At 36.8% G+C, this 16,508-nt stretch overlaps 1 protein-coding gene across 3 annotated transcripts; it reads left to right on the forward strand.

The window, feature by feature from the left end:
- Positions 1-2,105: 2,105 nt before the first annotated feature.
- Positions 2,106-16,371, forward strand: LOC111341673 (uncharacterized). 3 transcript variants are annotated; one of them, XM_022948652.2, is made up of 24 exons: positions 2,106-2,259; positions 3,800-3,942; positions 4,278-4,462; positions 4,683-4,864; positions 4,943-4,986; positions 5,108-5,178; positions 5,295-5,354; positions 5,833-5,868; positions 6,463-6,525; positions 7,956-8,099; positions 8,336-8,375; positions 8,513-8,586; positions 8,932-8,989; positions 9,347-9,448; positions 9,760-9,803; positions 10,242-10,337; positions 11,577-11,688; positions 11,986-12,128; positions 12,672-12,732; positions 13,165-13,223; positions 13,614-13,730; positions 14,849-14,977; positions 15,197-15,287; positions 15,782-16,371. In XM_022948652.2, coding segments are annotated over exons 1-24 (2,103 nt in total). In that variant the 5' UTR covers positions 2,106-2,257; the 3' UTR covers positions 15,829-16,371. The 3 variants fall into 3 exon arrangements, with proteins under 3 accessions (XP_022804387.2, XP_022804395.1, XP_022804411.2); XM_022948660.2 differs by having other exon boundaries at positions 9,760-9,776; XM_022948676.2 differs by lacking the exon at positions 3,800-3,942 and having other exon boundaries at positions 2,138-2,259.
- The last annotated feature ends 137 nt before the right edge of the window (positions 16,372-16,508 follow it).

Genomic DNA, 16,508 nt, shown 5'->3' on the forward strand with positions numbered 1-16,508 from the left:
AACAAATTTCATATTTTATAGGTAGAAATATCAAATAAGTAATTTTCCGGGTAGGTTCAATAACTTGAGAGGAAAGTTGCTGCGAAACGGAGGACGCCATTCTGTGGATAGTTTTTGAATGAGGTCATTCAGTGCTCCACCCGACTATATCTTCATTAACAACATCTGGGGTCCTACTGTTCCAAAACAGCTATGTTCGGTATGTACATTTCTCAACAATTCTGAATTTAATTAGAAGAGTAGAAGTCTTTTTCGATGCCATTTGGTTACGATTGCTATGTCATACCTGAATTTTTTCTCAAGAGAAGGAATAATCGATCACATTGGAGTTATTAATATGTATAATTAAGAAAAAGTCAATTTCGAATGAAATAAAATCGATGGATGAAAAGCCCTTGGGATCCTTTGAATGCAACATAACAGGACACCCTCTTTCGGGAATTGATGTATCACGGAACTTGATTTATCTCTTAAATAGAGGAGCGTACATATACTTGTGCGAACCTTTTATTTACCCCTGTTCCAGCAATGATCATTCGGAACCAGCATCTGTTATTAATACTGTAAATCTCAGTAGTGCACGCTCTCCATCCTCCTTCATCCCAAAAGTGATGGAATCCATTCTTATTTTGTTTGAACCGTTGTTGTTTACTTTTCGTTATTCTGTCTCAGGGAGAAACTCTTCGTTCGTCTGTTTTTTGTCCTGTGTCAAATCACACAGTAAAACCTTCGAGATTGACAGATCAATGGAGGACTCCACTGGACAGCAAGTCTCTGTTTCACGTAAACTCAGTGCACGGTAATTTAATCATAAGACAAGTGTTATCAAACCATTTTCCGACTCGACATGTACCAACCCTTGTCAAATGTATTTTGGAATTCCTAGGAATTCCAATTGGTCTCGATCTTTTTGCAAAAGAAAAAATTTCAGGGGCCGCTTGTTAACTCCACCTTATGGAGCCGAAATGCACATTAAACATAACCTTTTTGGTGCCATTTTCCGAAATTACTCTTCCCGAAAGAGAGACTATTTGCAAAACAAAACAAAAGGGAAGGAGTTAAACAAATTCAGGTATAGCGGAAAAAGGCGTGTGACGAACACTTTTCATAAGGCATACGAGAAACTTGAAAATCCGACCTGGCATTCCCCTCTACTAACCATGCTGGCATTTGTATGTTCACGTTTGATTTGCATTGCCAAAATGTGATTGATGACTGAGAATATATAAAAAAACTGAAATCACATATGTGCCCTGCGTTTTTAAGAAACGTACTAGAAAACGATCCTTACAGTAGTGAACACTACTTATGCAGTAGCGAAGTAAGGGCTGAAAAAAATTCAGGCCTGTACAGCTTCCAGTTGGCTCGTTAGCTCAGATAGTAGAGCACTTCACCGGTATCGCAGAGGTCATTCCGTAAGGGGCCTGAATTTTTTCAGGCCTTATTTTCACTACTGTTTAAGCAGTGTTCATTACAACGAGGATCGCTTTCATAAAAAAAAAATATGTTATTCATCGTGTTACTGAAGCTACACTTCTTATCACAGCATGTAAAATGGCGCAGTTTTTGTTCGCCAAGTTTAGGAAATTATCGGGTTATAGGCATGACTATCAGTGGAACGAGAATCCGCGTACATGTCACTGAATTTGGTTAAAAAATTTTTTTCAACTCCTGACATAAGAATTTGGACAGAAGTTCTTCTTGCACAAGTACATTTGTAAGGATCTCTTGAGAAGCTTAAGCAAGCCACGGAAAGCTAATTACGCTTTCTATCTTTTTACTACTTGTGTTAAACTGGTTCATGCTCGTTTTAATTTTTTTTTTTTTAACTGAGAACCTTCGACGAAAGAAGGTATTTTTCAGGAAGCGTACAATTCTCGTAAGGTATCATAGTACCAACGAAGAAATGTTTGAGTACCTAACCGAAGTGGCTCTTTGTTTAATTTTTTTAAAACCACCCCATTTTTGACTAATCTCGCTGAGGTTCAAAACCCGAAAAATACCTGTTTGTGCAAGTTCAGGTTGTTTTTGGGTTCCCACTAATGGCTTTGCAGTGGTCAGTTTTCTTCATTGTCGTGAGACTTGTGTCAGAACTTGAAGTCAAAAGTCAATTAGTTGCCGCACTTGTTTTCAATTTGTCATTAGGCCTTTTCAATATGTTGCCATAACAACAACTTTTGTTGGATTTCATAGAAAATGTTTATTTTAGATGTAAAGCACGAGGAATTTGCTTCAAATTTTAACTAAACGGCAGCAAATGTAAGTGTCCTTGTTGAAAGTATGGTTTATTAAGAGGATATTTAAGCTCTGTGAATCGACTTGATCTATCGAAGAAGTTGAAAAGGGCATTGCATCATGAATTCAATGTCGCGCGAAATTAGCTTCTTGTCACGTACGGTTTAACGCCAGCATTGCGGCTAATGTCGGCCTTGGTGTAGTTATCATTCGTTTTGGACTAGCCTGCGCAAACAGTTTCCTTTTAACTGCCACCAATATGAAATCAGGCTTGAGCTCTAGGAAACTTAACCGTTGGAGAAAACATACGGTCTCTCATAAATCTTTAATGTACTCTAATGTAAAGAATGAAGGATCGATCATTGACATCAGTTCACTTGCATCATACGAGCTTCTGTCGTCGTTTGATCTTTGAATCGAAAACGACCTCTTCATTCAGACTCGTTTGTCGTTTTCACAGATAATTCGAATCTTTGATCAACTTTTCCAAATATGAGCATTGTTGCTAGTCGGCTTAAATTCAAATATTTACGGAACAAGAAGGATAATCTGTTGTTATAAATCTGAATGCCTACAAACAACACTCAAATACTAAATTCATGAAAATTCTTTACTATCCACAAGTTCTATCGGAATTTAGTTGAGGGACAAGTTGGGAATTTGTTGCCTGGAAGAGCGCTTTACATGAGTTACCTTGACATTCGAAAGAAAAATTCTATCGTATAATCTGTTTTCATAGCGGTAATCGGCAATCGCACGAGAACATTACATACATGTTCGCCATTCCATTCCACTGACGCGAATCGCTCTATTCGATGACTAGTTTTACAACACAGATTATCCGTGTAAGGCTTGTGTCACATTTTATTTCAATTGACAATCATAGTTAACCTACTTGAAAAAAAAAAAAAGGGGCAACCTTTGCATTTGGTTGCAGCTCAGACCAATGGCAGCTCAGTAAACTTATTTACTTGGTACTTTCACACAAGAGTACAACTTTTTATGAGTCTGCTTGGATCCTCGATAACAATCAAAGTGAAGCAGTTTTCCTCTCACTATAACAAACATAAAAACATTTACGCTGTAGCCTGATCTCTCTGATATAGAAGTAACAGTCAATCACGAGTGACTCGATCCTCTAACCTGTCTCTTACTACCGCTGGAAATTAAAAACCTTCCAATTATGTAATCAGTGTGCCAATATCAGTGATTACTCCCCGTAGCCAATTTCTCTCCCGTAACGTGTGAGTGGCAATGTTTTCCTTCAAACAACATTTGTAGGACTGATGGTAAAACAATTATAAAGTGGAAGTAATTAAAAATAATTTTTAGAACAACAATAGCTACAGTATAAACATAGAAGACCTTGGAATGTATTTGGATAGAATTCCAAGACATTTTGATGGATAAAAACTGGGATTTTGATAACTTGTGTGAGTTGTACAATGCATTGGCCAGTTCCAATAGATAGAATCAACTTGAGCAAAATTATATTATTCAATAAGCTGTGATGATAAGCATTTTACACTTGAAATAAATCAATCTATACATGACTGATTGATAGGGATCAAGTTAGGCCAGCCCCATTTGAGTCGGGTTACCATCACCATAAAACTCAGTGGTTTCATAATGGAAAGATTGTTGGTGGTACGTCGGGATCAGGGCTTGTGTACGGGTCAGACCAAAGAGAAAAAAGTAGCTCTTCTGGTAAGAAAGAAAGTATTTTTCTCTTGCACCTGCACTGACGACAAAAGGCACAGTGACCTGCACTTTGAATAAGTAAATGCACATGCACTTTTAGTACTCAATTCAGGTTAATTTAGTTTATTAGTACATAATCTACATAGTTTTAAATCAAACCCCGTAATGTGTACAGGCCTACAATTGAAAAATAATATCAGGACATAAATGGGACAAAACTTTTGGAAATAAACACATTATAAAACCCAGTAGCTAACTTAAATTAAATTTAATCACTTAATTTTAGTGTTGACAATTTTTTGTTTTTCATTTTAATGATGTATTGTTTGCCTTGTGTTCAGTTTTCCCTCTAGAGCCCCAAAAGGCAAATCCTACAGCAATGCAGGATACATACAGACCGTCAAGCAAGAGTTATCATCTACGAAATGCCCACAACCAAGGCTATGAGTTAGGACTTACCTCCTCTTTTGATACAAAGATGTCCAGTGACAGATATACCAAGAGACAACATTTCATCAGAGGAAAGGTATACCAGCAGTTTATATTCTTTTTTTTCTCAAACAGTGTAGCTTATTGTAGATTTGTACATTCAGAGATGATTTGAAATGTTACATTCATTTGATAATGCTTGATATCAGACAAGAATTTTTGATTATAATCACACCAGAAAGAGACATAAAAACATACTATTGTTATTTATATGTTCACCCATAAAAAATATTTTTGTTTATTTTGTAATTTCTCAGGTGCCAGGTGGATCAGCAAGTAATAAGTTGATTTATGGTACAGATGAAGTCCTTCGCCAGGCAAAGTTAAGAGATGGTAATAACCCATCTGGGTTCCTTTATGGAACAGAAGCAGCAACAAAGGTTGGAAAACCATCTCCTGGACCTCGACCAAATAACATTTTGTGGTTGGAAGAGAGAACGTAAGTGCTATCTCTTTTTCAAATATTTTTTTAATTAAATTATTTTCTCTGCTAAATTTTACTTTATCTGCTTTTCAGTGAAAAAGAAACTTTCAAGAACAAAAACTTAGCGACAACTCAAGGTAATAACTTTATTCTTAATCTGTAGACAGTACTGTTGCTGAAGAAAAATTTACTGATGATTAATAAGAAGAGGTGTGAGTTGAATCACTCTTCATTGAGTTAATTATTGTTTTCAAATAGACGAATTTTTAGCAAGACATTTTGAGGAGAAGACAAGAAGACGACAAGCAGAACTGGAAGAGAAGAGAAAGGTATAGTTATTTTAATAAGTTTATCATTTAATTTGTTTTTAATGATGTAACTATCATGATACTATATTGCTCATTACTGTTTTCATTGTTTATTTACTTCTCTGTACAACTTGCAGGATTTACAAGATCTAAGAAACTATGACCCATGGGGACGACCAGGGGGAGGTGCACCCATTGTAAGTTCATGTATTATGTATTTTATTATTTTGTGATTCTTTAGAACATCATTAGTAAGTAATTTTTTGTTGGAAATATTATGGGACTGTAAAAGTTTCAGTTATGACTGTTGAATTATAGGTGTTGTCATGTTTTTATTGACCTATTTGTCCAATATAAATGCACCTACATGCTTCAATCCTTTTTCAGTACATTATCCAGTGATTTCATTTATTATTTTTCTATCACTTACTCTAAACAGAGGTTACTGCATGATCACAAAAAGCACTTTTGCATTGGCCTATGATCTTTTTCGAGAAATTATATTTCAGTCAATAGATGTCAGTGGTAAAAATTTGGGGATCTGGCTGACATCTAAAAGATGCTCTCAATTTTAAGTTTGTCCCAACATGCTGGCCAAGTGTTGCATGTTGGCAACAACTTTATTATCAGAATGTCATATTTTGACAAAACTTCCATGTTGTTGGTTTCTTTCAGTTGCCTGAGGTAATAGCCACCAGATCACTTCATGGGGTAAATAAATTGTTTTAGAAAGGAGAGAATCAGTTTTTCCATGTAATAATTAACAAATAGCACTTCTATTTACATTCAAATTAAATCATGGTACACCCCCCTGAATATGGTGATTTATTATCAAGGCCGTCATCCTAAGCATCTTATCTTTGTCTTGTTAGTCATTTCCAACTCAAGTTTGCCCTCTATATTTTAATGTTGTGTTTCATTGCATTCTTTTGCATATTATGTTTGGTGAACTTAATGTGTAGCTTTGTACCCAAGGAAAGGTTAACTTCATGTTTATTTAACATGTTAAATGTAAAAAACACAGATTCTTGTTCATCAATTTATTCATTTACTTATTGATCATTTCACATTTCATTCTATATATACTGTAATCAATATGGTGGGTAGTTAATTATAATTTGGTCTTTACTAGCTGAGAGCCACTCAGTAACTGTTTCATAGAAATTCTTAATTATATGCCTGGTATTAATTATTATAATAATATTATAATTTATAATAATTACTGTTTTTTATCATGATTATAATTATTATTGTTGATTATATGGTATGGATTGTGTATTTTAAATCAGTTTAATATTTTTGCAGTCTGGCACTGATGAAAAGCCTGAGACAAAAAGAACAAAAAACATCAAAAAACTTGTTCAGGAGGTAATTCTTTACTTCTCAAGTTTTTAGCAATTAGTTACTCAATACGTGATATAGTCGGATGCTCTAACCACTGAGCTACAGGAGACTCTATGGTGAGCAAGGGTCAATTAGTGGGTATTGACTGGAACCGCATCACGCGGCTACACAGCCAAACATCAGCTAGCACATAGAAGCTCACTAACAGCATCACGCTGTCACATTAAAGCATCAAATGCATTAAAGTATCACATGCAGCCAACCAGCCTCCAAAGTGAGCATGTAAAGATGAAATAAACAATTTAAAAAAATCGAGTTTCCAGATGGGATTTGAACCCACGACCCTCCGTGATCTAGTCGGATGCTCTAACCACTGAGCTACAGGAGACTCTATGGTGAGCAAGGGTCAATTAGTGGGTATTGACTGGAACCACATCACGCGGCTACACAGCCAAACATGTGCTGCTTTAATGCATGTGATGCTTTAATGTGACAGTGTGATGCTGTTAGTGAGCTTCTATGCGCTAGCTGATGTTTGGCTGTGTAGCTGCGTGATGCGGTTCCAGTCAATACCCACTAATTGACCCTTGCTCACCATAGAGTCTCCTGTAGCTCAGTGGTTAGAGCATTCGACTTGATCACGGAGGGTCGTGGGTTCAAATCCCATCTGGAAACTCGATTTTTTAAAATTGTTTATTTCATCTTTACATAGTTACTCAATATGTTTCTTTTGAAACATGCAGGTGTTAGAGAACTTTTTGCTTCAGTGTTGTAATATTACAACCAAAGTACACTCATTTTTAAAGCCAAAATATCTCGAGGAGCTAATGGGAACTCAGATCAAAAACAAGAAAAATGTCTAAGGCACAGGATGGGGAAATGCCAGTGGTCCAGTTGAGATTGGTTTTAGTTTTTTATCTGATTGGTTGAAAATAAAAGTGGTATAAATTCATTTGAGGAATAACAAGTAGCAAAAGAAACCAAAGATGCATTCCTGGATTAATCTTAAGACTAAATTACAAATTACTTTTTGCAAATATGAGTAATGAAGAACATGTGATTTACTTTGTTTACTTGAGATATATATTTACATTAGGGCTGTTGAAAACATACAGAAAAATTTAAAATCTACTATTGTAAGTTAATTTAAGTCTCTAGTTATCCCCAAAGGCTTAAGAGTAAAATGTGTTTTCATGTAGAGATGGCAGTGATAGTTCTTTTTTATCAGTTCTGAAACAGAAGAAAATCAAATGCACGTTTTTTAATAAAATTGAAATTTAAACTCTTTTGTTAGGTGTATGTAATTTTTTATGCCTAAGTTAACCCTCAAGGTTAGCCAGGCTTATATACCTAATTGCAGTAACTTTGTCATAGAAGAACAAAAAGAGGGAAAGGAAAAGGCCAAATTCAAGTTAATTGTTTCATAAGTGACAGCAAATTTTTTTGTTTTTCAGCCTTATCAGCCATTTGGAGGCCGGCAGGGTGGGGGAGGGGATCCAAACAGAACAGAATCAGGGCGTGTTGCAGCAGGATTCCGTGCTGATCCTGAACTGAGATTTCCAAGGCATGCATCCAAAACTAATGTTGATCCAAACCTGGTGAGAATGACATTTCATTTGTATGTTATCAATTTCAAGTGGTGAATGCACAGTCTATATTGTTATTTTTTTATCAATATTTTTAGTATTAGACTGCTTTAAGCAGTTTATGATGGATATTATATAGTAATAATTACTGATAACTAATAAATGTTGAAGAAGAAAGCAGACCAAAACTTTATTTACATGGGTAATAATGTACATATGTCAAAAGCACCTGTCATGTTATGTTTCAGAGATATAGAGGAAGAGACCAGCATTACAAGCAAGATCTTGGTGTGTTGACTTTCTTTGTTTGTTTAACCATCTTTTTATTTGTATTGATTAACAACTTTTAAGATTTATTTTCATAGTCTAAAAGTGTCCTGTGCAGTGATCTTTACTTTATAACATCTTATTGTTTTTTTTCTCAGACTCAATGATTGAAGGTTCAAGAAATATGAAGATTCTTCAACGGGAAAAAAGCAAAGAGGACGAACTTCAGCATGTATGTTAACTCTTGAACTCTCACTAGCGGTTAACATGAAACTTCTCTCTATAAATCCATATATTTTCCAGCATATCACTTAACTATTCAGTGAACTTAACTATATATGTAATTACTATAAACAATCTGATAAATGCATAAAATTCTTCAAGTTAATGTTTTAATGTAACTTGAAATCCACCCTTAGGTACACTAAGTAAAGTTTGCCATGTAGTCAGAAAGAACTTGATTAAAAAAGAAACAGCATTCATTGGTTGACCCTTTTGGGACTGAGTTTCTTTAGAATGACCAATAACAGAAATGCAAAAATATTTTAACACAATTAACTTCTGATTTTGTTTGTAGTTGAAGACAGATCCATTTGGAAGAGAAGGAGCTGGTGCTCCACGCAAAACAGGCTCAGGTAAACATGACAAATCATGCACATCGTTGATTTTTCAGTCCTCTTCAGTCCAAGGTTATAACTAAAGCAACATGGAGCTAAATAAAAAGAGACAGAAAGTGGGATGAATGAGAGGGACTGGAAAGAGCAACATAGAACCTCCTTTCCCTTCCATTTTGTTTTTCTGCCAATCAATTGTTATGGTTGCAATGTACATGTTACAAATTACAACAACAGAATTAGATTTCTATTATAGATGTTTTGGTCAACTGCATGTGTAAAGAAATTACACCAAAGTGAAAGAAATGGTGATACAAATTGTGGTGTTATTTTTTTGTTTCCTCTATGATAGATAAAATTTGTTGTATTTCCTGTTAGGAACTGTTAAGGCTTCATATCCCACCACACTGTCAAAGGATATTGAAGAACTTCGAAAAGGGCAACGTAGGAATCCATTAACCCTTGACTTAAATGAGAAAGGTTTGTGTGTTTTCTTAATGCTTATGTTTGTAAACAGTCAGTCCCTCTAGAGCATGAATTGCCATGGATTTGCTTTACTTTGCTTTGTGACTGGTTCAGAAAATTTGCAAAAATTCCTCAACCAATCAGATTCAAAACGTTAAACCAAAAATTAGGTTTTTTTTCCCTCTGAGTTCTCATGGGCTTGTTTGTGATTGGCTATTGTATTGTGACTTCTTTGGTTTTTTTTTTATGATCTCAATGTCAAACAAAGACTCATGGTTATTTGGAAGGAGAGAAATAAATGTATATTTTTATGGTTTAATTTTCAGATGATGAAAATCCTCAGGTGAGAAAAAAAACAGTTTCTGTTCAGGTGACATGTAGTTGGAATTGTTTTGCCCTTTACTGCACATGTGTTAGCAGGGATCAGTAAGCTAAGCTCACGATGTAAAGACGATGAAAGACGTTGCTTCACAGTTCACCTTTATCACAATCTACGATATTAATTGTCTTTTGAAGTCTTCACGGCTAGGGCCCACATTTTACTTCTCTCTAAGGGCCAGTCACTTTATTTTTGGTTAAAGGGCCCAGGCCCCAAATATTGTGATGTGAGCAATCCAGGCAGCAAACCTCCCGACGCTCCAGGCATTAGCAACCCCCACCGCTACTGGTGCACTGGTCCTCCCCATTTTCTCAGGGGTGATAATATTAAATAATAAATATTAATATTATTAATAAATATAAATTAATATAAATATTAATATTATTAATATTAAATATTGATTTTTTATCCCATTTATTTCGATTATAGTATGATCCTTGGGGAAGGGGTCATGGAAACCCTCCGGCATTCGATAGACAAGGACGAATGATTAAACCTGTGCGCGAGAAGGATGAGAATGACTTGGTGGGTATTGATAGCAGTGAACCTCCTACATGGTTTGAGGCTACTCTGGTTTGAAGATTTAATGAATGTAACCGGGGAAATTACAATTCATCGACCCAACGTTTCGACACTCCTGTCTAGTGCCTTCATCAGGGGTGATCTGATCGTTGCAACAAGAGGCCCTTTTGTATGCTTAATAATCAGCTGCCCTTTTTTCTGACGAGGTGTAAATAGACGTCAGATAGTCAGCCCCCAACAGCACGATTTAAAGGGGCGTGGGCGGAGTTGATATGCTAAGCTTTCAAACAAAGGCGCTAGTGGTAGCGGCGATTAGTGGTGATAATTTTAGAATTATCCCACCCAATTGTGTGGTTAGTTAGGTATGTGTGCTCTGACAAAGCTGAATTTTCCTTTTTTTTCCAAAGAAGACTGCTTTCTGATGCCCTTTCAAACGTGTACCAAACTAACGTTTCGTCTGTCCGATATACTCGTGATTGCAGTCATTGCACGGAATAGAATAAATAACGTCGGTTCGTTGTTTGTGGTAGCATGATCCTTAGGTTTGGCAAAAATGCGCCCCAAAGTCGGAAAAGATGTTGAGCAACTTTAACGTTTTGGCTACTCAAAATTCTCTTGATGGGCTCCGTAACACCCTGGATGTAAGGAATAACAACAAAACCAGTTGCTGGTTCCTTCTCATCAAGAGTATTACTAGTTGTAACTGGTTTCTGGCAGTTGCGGAGAAATGTTTTGGTACAGCCATTTGCCTTAAGGACGTCGGAAACATATTTTCTCTCCTCAACCTTGGAATCAAGTGAAGACGGTAGACAGTCAGCTTCCTTAGTTAAAGTCCTCTTCGTACATACCGGGGCGTGATCATATCCTCCAGTGACGTCGTCTTACGCTGGAATCCTATTTTTTTTTTCTTTTTTTTTTTTATGTCAGAGGTTGTTTTCAGTTTCATCATATCACATGAAGAACATCTACAGCAGCCAAACGCTTGTCGAATTTTTAATACATCTTCTTTCAAGTGAAAGAGCTTCCTAGTCCTTTCGCGCGGAAGTCGATTCGTCGAAAGGTGATTCGCTCAAAGAAAGAGAAAGTCGCATTATTGTTCTGGTTTTACAAGTGATACTTAAATTCAAACCAAAGTACAGTGAATCATGGGCAACCATAAGATGATTGTTTTTTTCATTTAAACATGCATGTATTTTGTGGATTTAGCCAAGCTTAAGTTAATCTGTGTTTTAATCTAAACAGCTTGCTATTGGTATTGAAGCTCATCGACCGGGAGGTGGGGCCCCTAATGTCGACAAGGGAGGAAAAATGAAAACAAGGAAAGCGCAAACACTGACTAAGACTTCTAATGGTGGTAAGTATTCCTTACTTCATTTCATTAGTTAAGCCTTGTTAGATCAAATGTTTTATTCATATTCTTGATTGGATAGTAAAAATGATAAAAATAGAATTGTGAAATACCAAACTCGTCGTTTTTCAAGTGTTCCTTTTCTCCCTGCTCCCCTTGCGGAGCAAGAAAGCGAGAAAAGGCGAGGAATAAGGGAGATCCTGGAAACGAGGTTGATTTATTTTTGTTTATTTTATTTATAGATTAGCTGCAGATACTGACAGTCATATGATGTCCATTGATTTATCTTTTATCGTATTGCAGAAACAATGCAACGTGATTTCAGCCCCCTGAACCAACGGAACGTTTATGACCCTTGGGGGAGATCTGGTGCGGGAGCTCCAATTAAGGACTCGGATGGACAAATTCAAACTCGAACCGCAGGCCGAGTGACTCATGACTCAAATGTATGTATGTTCGACGTGACGGTGTGCAACGACAGCAATTTAGAGCATGTTTTTATTATTATTAATATTATAATTGTTATTATTATTTGTTTGTTAATTTTCTTCTTTCTCTGATGGAATTTGTGGATTGAGTTACACTTATGAAAATAAAGGAAACAGAGAGGGACTATCTGGGCGTTGGCCGGGGTATGTCAATATTTTTACTATTTTTGGTTCTGGGTGGAAAAGGATCACATAGATGTCAACTTCAATGTGGACTTCTCAGAAAACATACTTTTGTTCGAAAGAGTATCTGTAAATAACTTGAGTGAAATTGACATATCGTAAGACCTGCACCAGAAACCTTCCTCTCTGTTCCATTGTTTTCTCTTGTTTTTCACGTCCAAAAATGTCTATTATAAGCCATTTTCAGTCCCTTTTTGGCCTTGGCGATTGACCTTGTTTCTTTTTTTTTTTTTTAATTGTTTAATCTACAACGTCTTGTTATATCAAATGCGTTGGGTGTAATAACGCCGATGTTACATCCGTGTTTTCCCAACTCAGTCGATCTCTCCAACTGGCAAGAAAGACCCGCAAGCCAAGCAGAAACTTCTTACTACTTTACGTAAGTTTGCACCGAGTGTCTGTTATTCAGGAATTATGGCAACTAATTAGAGAAATTTTTATTCGAGTACCGAAACTTATTATTACTAGTTATTCGGATTTGTTCTTTGGTTTCTTGTGGGTCGTCAAACTTTTTTTACCTTCCCCAATAATCAGATTCAAAAGGAAACAAATTGTTACCTGGCTATTGGAGTTTTTCCCGAGCCTCGTTCAGTTGATTCGCTTTCACTTTGATTTCTCACTGGCTCTGTGATACTCTTCTTTGCTCTAACTGTTCGTCGCCATTACTTAAGTTTTACCACTTTCTATCACTTTTCTATCACACGAAATAAAGTATCATTTTGTAATGACTGATAAGTTAGGAGCTGTGTCCAAAAAGCCTATTAAAATGAATGCAGCGACAAAAAATCACTTTACTTTCTTTAATTAAAAGAGCAAATGTCCGAGGAGAGTAGAAACAGGCGCAAGGCTGAACATGAAGACTTGTTAACTGTAAGTTTTATTAAGGGAAGTTTTTAGTTTTATAAAGCTATACGTGGTTTATCAAAAATAATTCTTACGACAGATACATTTCTATTTTTCACTTTATTTTCTTTTTCCGTATTTCTTATTTGGTAAGAACAGAAATGTAGGAGTAAATAAATGGTGTAGGGCAAAATTCAGTCCTGTCATTAGTTAATCTTTGGTAACAGAAGCCCAAAAGTGAGGGGGGGGGGACATGCGTAGTAAGATGAAACCTTTCTAGAATGAATAGCATAGGGACCTGTAGTCAGTTTGATCATCGAACTAATCTTTTGTAAATCTGTTAGAATGATTTCGAGATAACGATGGTCTTTGCTACTGAGGGGTTTGTCTCATCGGGGATCATGTTTTTGTTTTCAGAGCGAAAAGGACGTCGCTTCCTGGTTGCGGTCGGGTGTGGTTGGTCAGCCCAGTTATAACCCTACTACCAAGGAGATAATTGCTCAAAAGAAACAGACTTCGGACGTCACATCACAGGTACACACGTATGCCTGCTCGAAAAATGTTTTCTCAAGAAGTAATATCTCTCCTCTCAACGTCATATTTGTTAGAAAAAAGGTCCTCAAAGTCAGGTGACTTGTCACACCACCAGAATTTTGGGTTACCGTAAATCCTCTAATAAGTCCCCCGGGAGCTAATTCATTTCAGATACTTTGAGGGGGAGGGGGTGGCGTATTAGATGAGGGGCCTATTAATTTAGCCCGATGTTCAATACAAGGATACAATAGGATATGTTGTACCGTATTTATTCAAGAATTGTTCTCTGGCGGTACACTGCAGTTGCGAATAACAAGAAGACCTTAGCGATTCTCCGCAGAAAACCAGAGCGAAAAGGGGAAAAACTAAAGCATATGTAGCGGGAAGTCAAGCAGCTGACAATAAAGAACTCGATGATTTAACTCTCTCAATGGACCTTTTTTAGCCATGTTGCATTTTTAGCATCGCTCTGTAATGTGCTTATATTGTATTTTATTGATGCCAACATGAGAAACATCGATCAATCAATCACCATAATAAATTTTAAATGACAAACTAAAATTACAGTACTTGAATAAATTTACCGTAATTGTTAACATGGAGTGTTATTTTGAATTGTTGTTTTTTGAGGGGGGTGGAGGGGGCTTAATAGAGGGGGGCTTGATAGATTTCTTGCTCTAAAGAGGGGGGGGCTTATAAGAGGGGGGTGGCTTTTAAGAGGGGGTGGCTTATTAGAGGGGGGCATAATAGAGGGGGGCTTAATAGAGGGGGGGCTTGATAGATTTCTTGCTCTAAAGAGGGGGGGCTTATAAGAGGGGGGTGGCTTTCAAGAGGGGGGTGGCTTATTAGAGGGGGGCTTAATAGAGGGGAGGCTTGATAGATTTCTTGCTCTAAAGAGGGGGGCTTATAAGAGGGGGGTGGCTTTTAAGAGGGGGGGTGGTTTATTAGAGGGGGGCTTAATAGAGGATTTACGGTATGTTACACAATAAGAGGGGATATGTGACAGCATGAATGATTGCTACGAAGAGCCCGAATGCTCTGAAATATATACCATGAGGTCTTAGTGAAAATTTTTACAATACTGACTTCAGTTTAAATGTATTTATGCTTACAACTAGGTTTTGAATATAAGAAGACAGAAAAATGAAAAAAGCCGTGAATATCACACCGACTTGGAAGCTCAAGCGCAGGAAAGATATAAGAATCGCAAACAGAGTGAAGAACAACAGAGAATCAAGTCTGTAGAGGTACGCGACTGTCACGCCATGTACTAAGTATAGGTTAGATTTGTGTTGATCCCTAAACCGTACCAGTCTGACCCCGTAAACGTTAGCCTTTCCAAATTCATTGCTGTAGTATATTCGCTGTCATGATATTTGAGAGTTTCTTTCGACAGAATGATTATATTTATACCCGACTGTTGCGTTATTTAGTGGTTGAGTCGCCATCTCTTTTGACTTTCTCAGCATTTGAAGACCATGGACAAGATGTGGGGTAGGCCTGGAGCGGGAGCCCCTCTCGGAAAAGAACACTTGGATTCTGTCCGAAAACAAAAACGTAAGTTAAACCGAGGCCCTTCTCTCTTCTCCTAAAAGAGAAACGCGATAATTTGTCAAAAAAGTGACGGTTTTGATTAGGATAAGAGGCGGGAGGGGTGGGGGGAGGGGTGAGGGGGGAGGGGAATTTGACCTTCGATAAACTTGCCTCGTTTGCATTCAGATGGAAAATGAAAACTCGCAGTTTCAGATATCGTTTGGGAACCACCTTTATTTCATTTGTTAAAATTTAAAAACTAACATCCATGGAGATGAAGATGAAGCAAAAAGGAAGCAAAACTTACATATAACACTTCAAGAACATAATGCAACAACAAGAGATTATAAACAGTTAATAATCTCTTGTTCAACACTCACTGCTTTGTGAAGAAAGTTCTCCTTTTGTGTCACGACTGGATACGCAGATTGGTTCCTCTACTCGTGAGAGATATAATTGTGAAGATACTTGGTAACATTTCCCTCCTTGTGACTTCTTTTTACTTTCCTTTTCTGCAGTTGGTCTTGTTCCTGCCGACTCGTCCGTCACTTATAGAGATGCCTAGACGTTTGTCAGACACCCAAATTTTCATTCAAAACAATAACGAATTTTGGAATTGAATATGGAAAAGGCAGTAACAAGTTAGACTAATGTGCTTAAATGTATTATTATATTTTCGTCATCGGTATTTGTATGTAAAGGAACTATATTTTTGCTAAATCAGTGCTTATTTTAATTTATTAACGTATCAAAACGAATCCAGTCAAAAGCACGGCATAGCTTACTTGGTAACTTTTCGTACTCATCGATATATTGTAAGAGTGTATCACAAAGGCGTTGGCTTATTCATGAGATAAATGGACCTCAGATGTTCGGGGCAAAATAGTGTTATTCCTCTAGGCTGCCGATCTAAAAATTATTGTTAATAACGTGCAACAGTGATAATGTAATAATCATGGTGAAATGAACCGTTCATTTGCAGTGCGTCGCTTGAGATTTGAAATTGTGATTAGTTCACTGAGACAGGGTTCCGCTTTCCGTGGGACCTCTCAGACATTTTTATGCAGTCACAACATTAAAAAGGCTCCAGCCGAACATGGGTGTGCAATTCACCGTCCTTATTTTATGTCATGATAGTTTGGAGTTTCTAATTTGCTCCTTGAAAATCTATTGACATGTTTTTCTTTAATTCAATTTTTCTGTATCCCTCTTCTTTAGCGTAACAACTCTGGATAAAAATAATAT

This window comes from Stylophora pistillata, chromosome 12 (assembly GCF_964205215.1).
Source record: "Stylophora pistillata chromosome 12, jaStyPist1.2, whole genome shotgun sequence".
Taxonomy (NCBI): Eukaryota; Metazoa; Cnidaria; class Anthozoa; order Scleractinia; family Pocilloporidae; genus Stylophora; species Stylophora pistillata.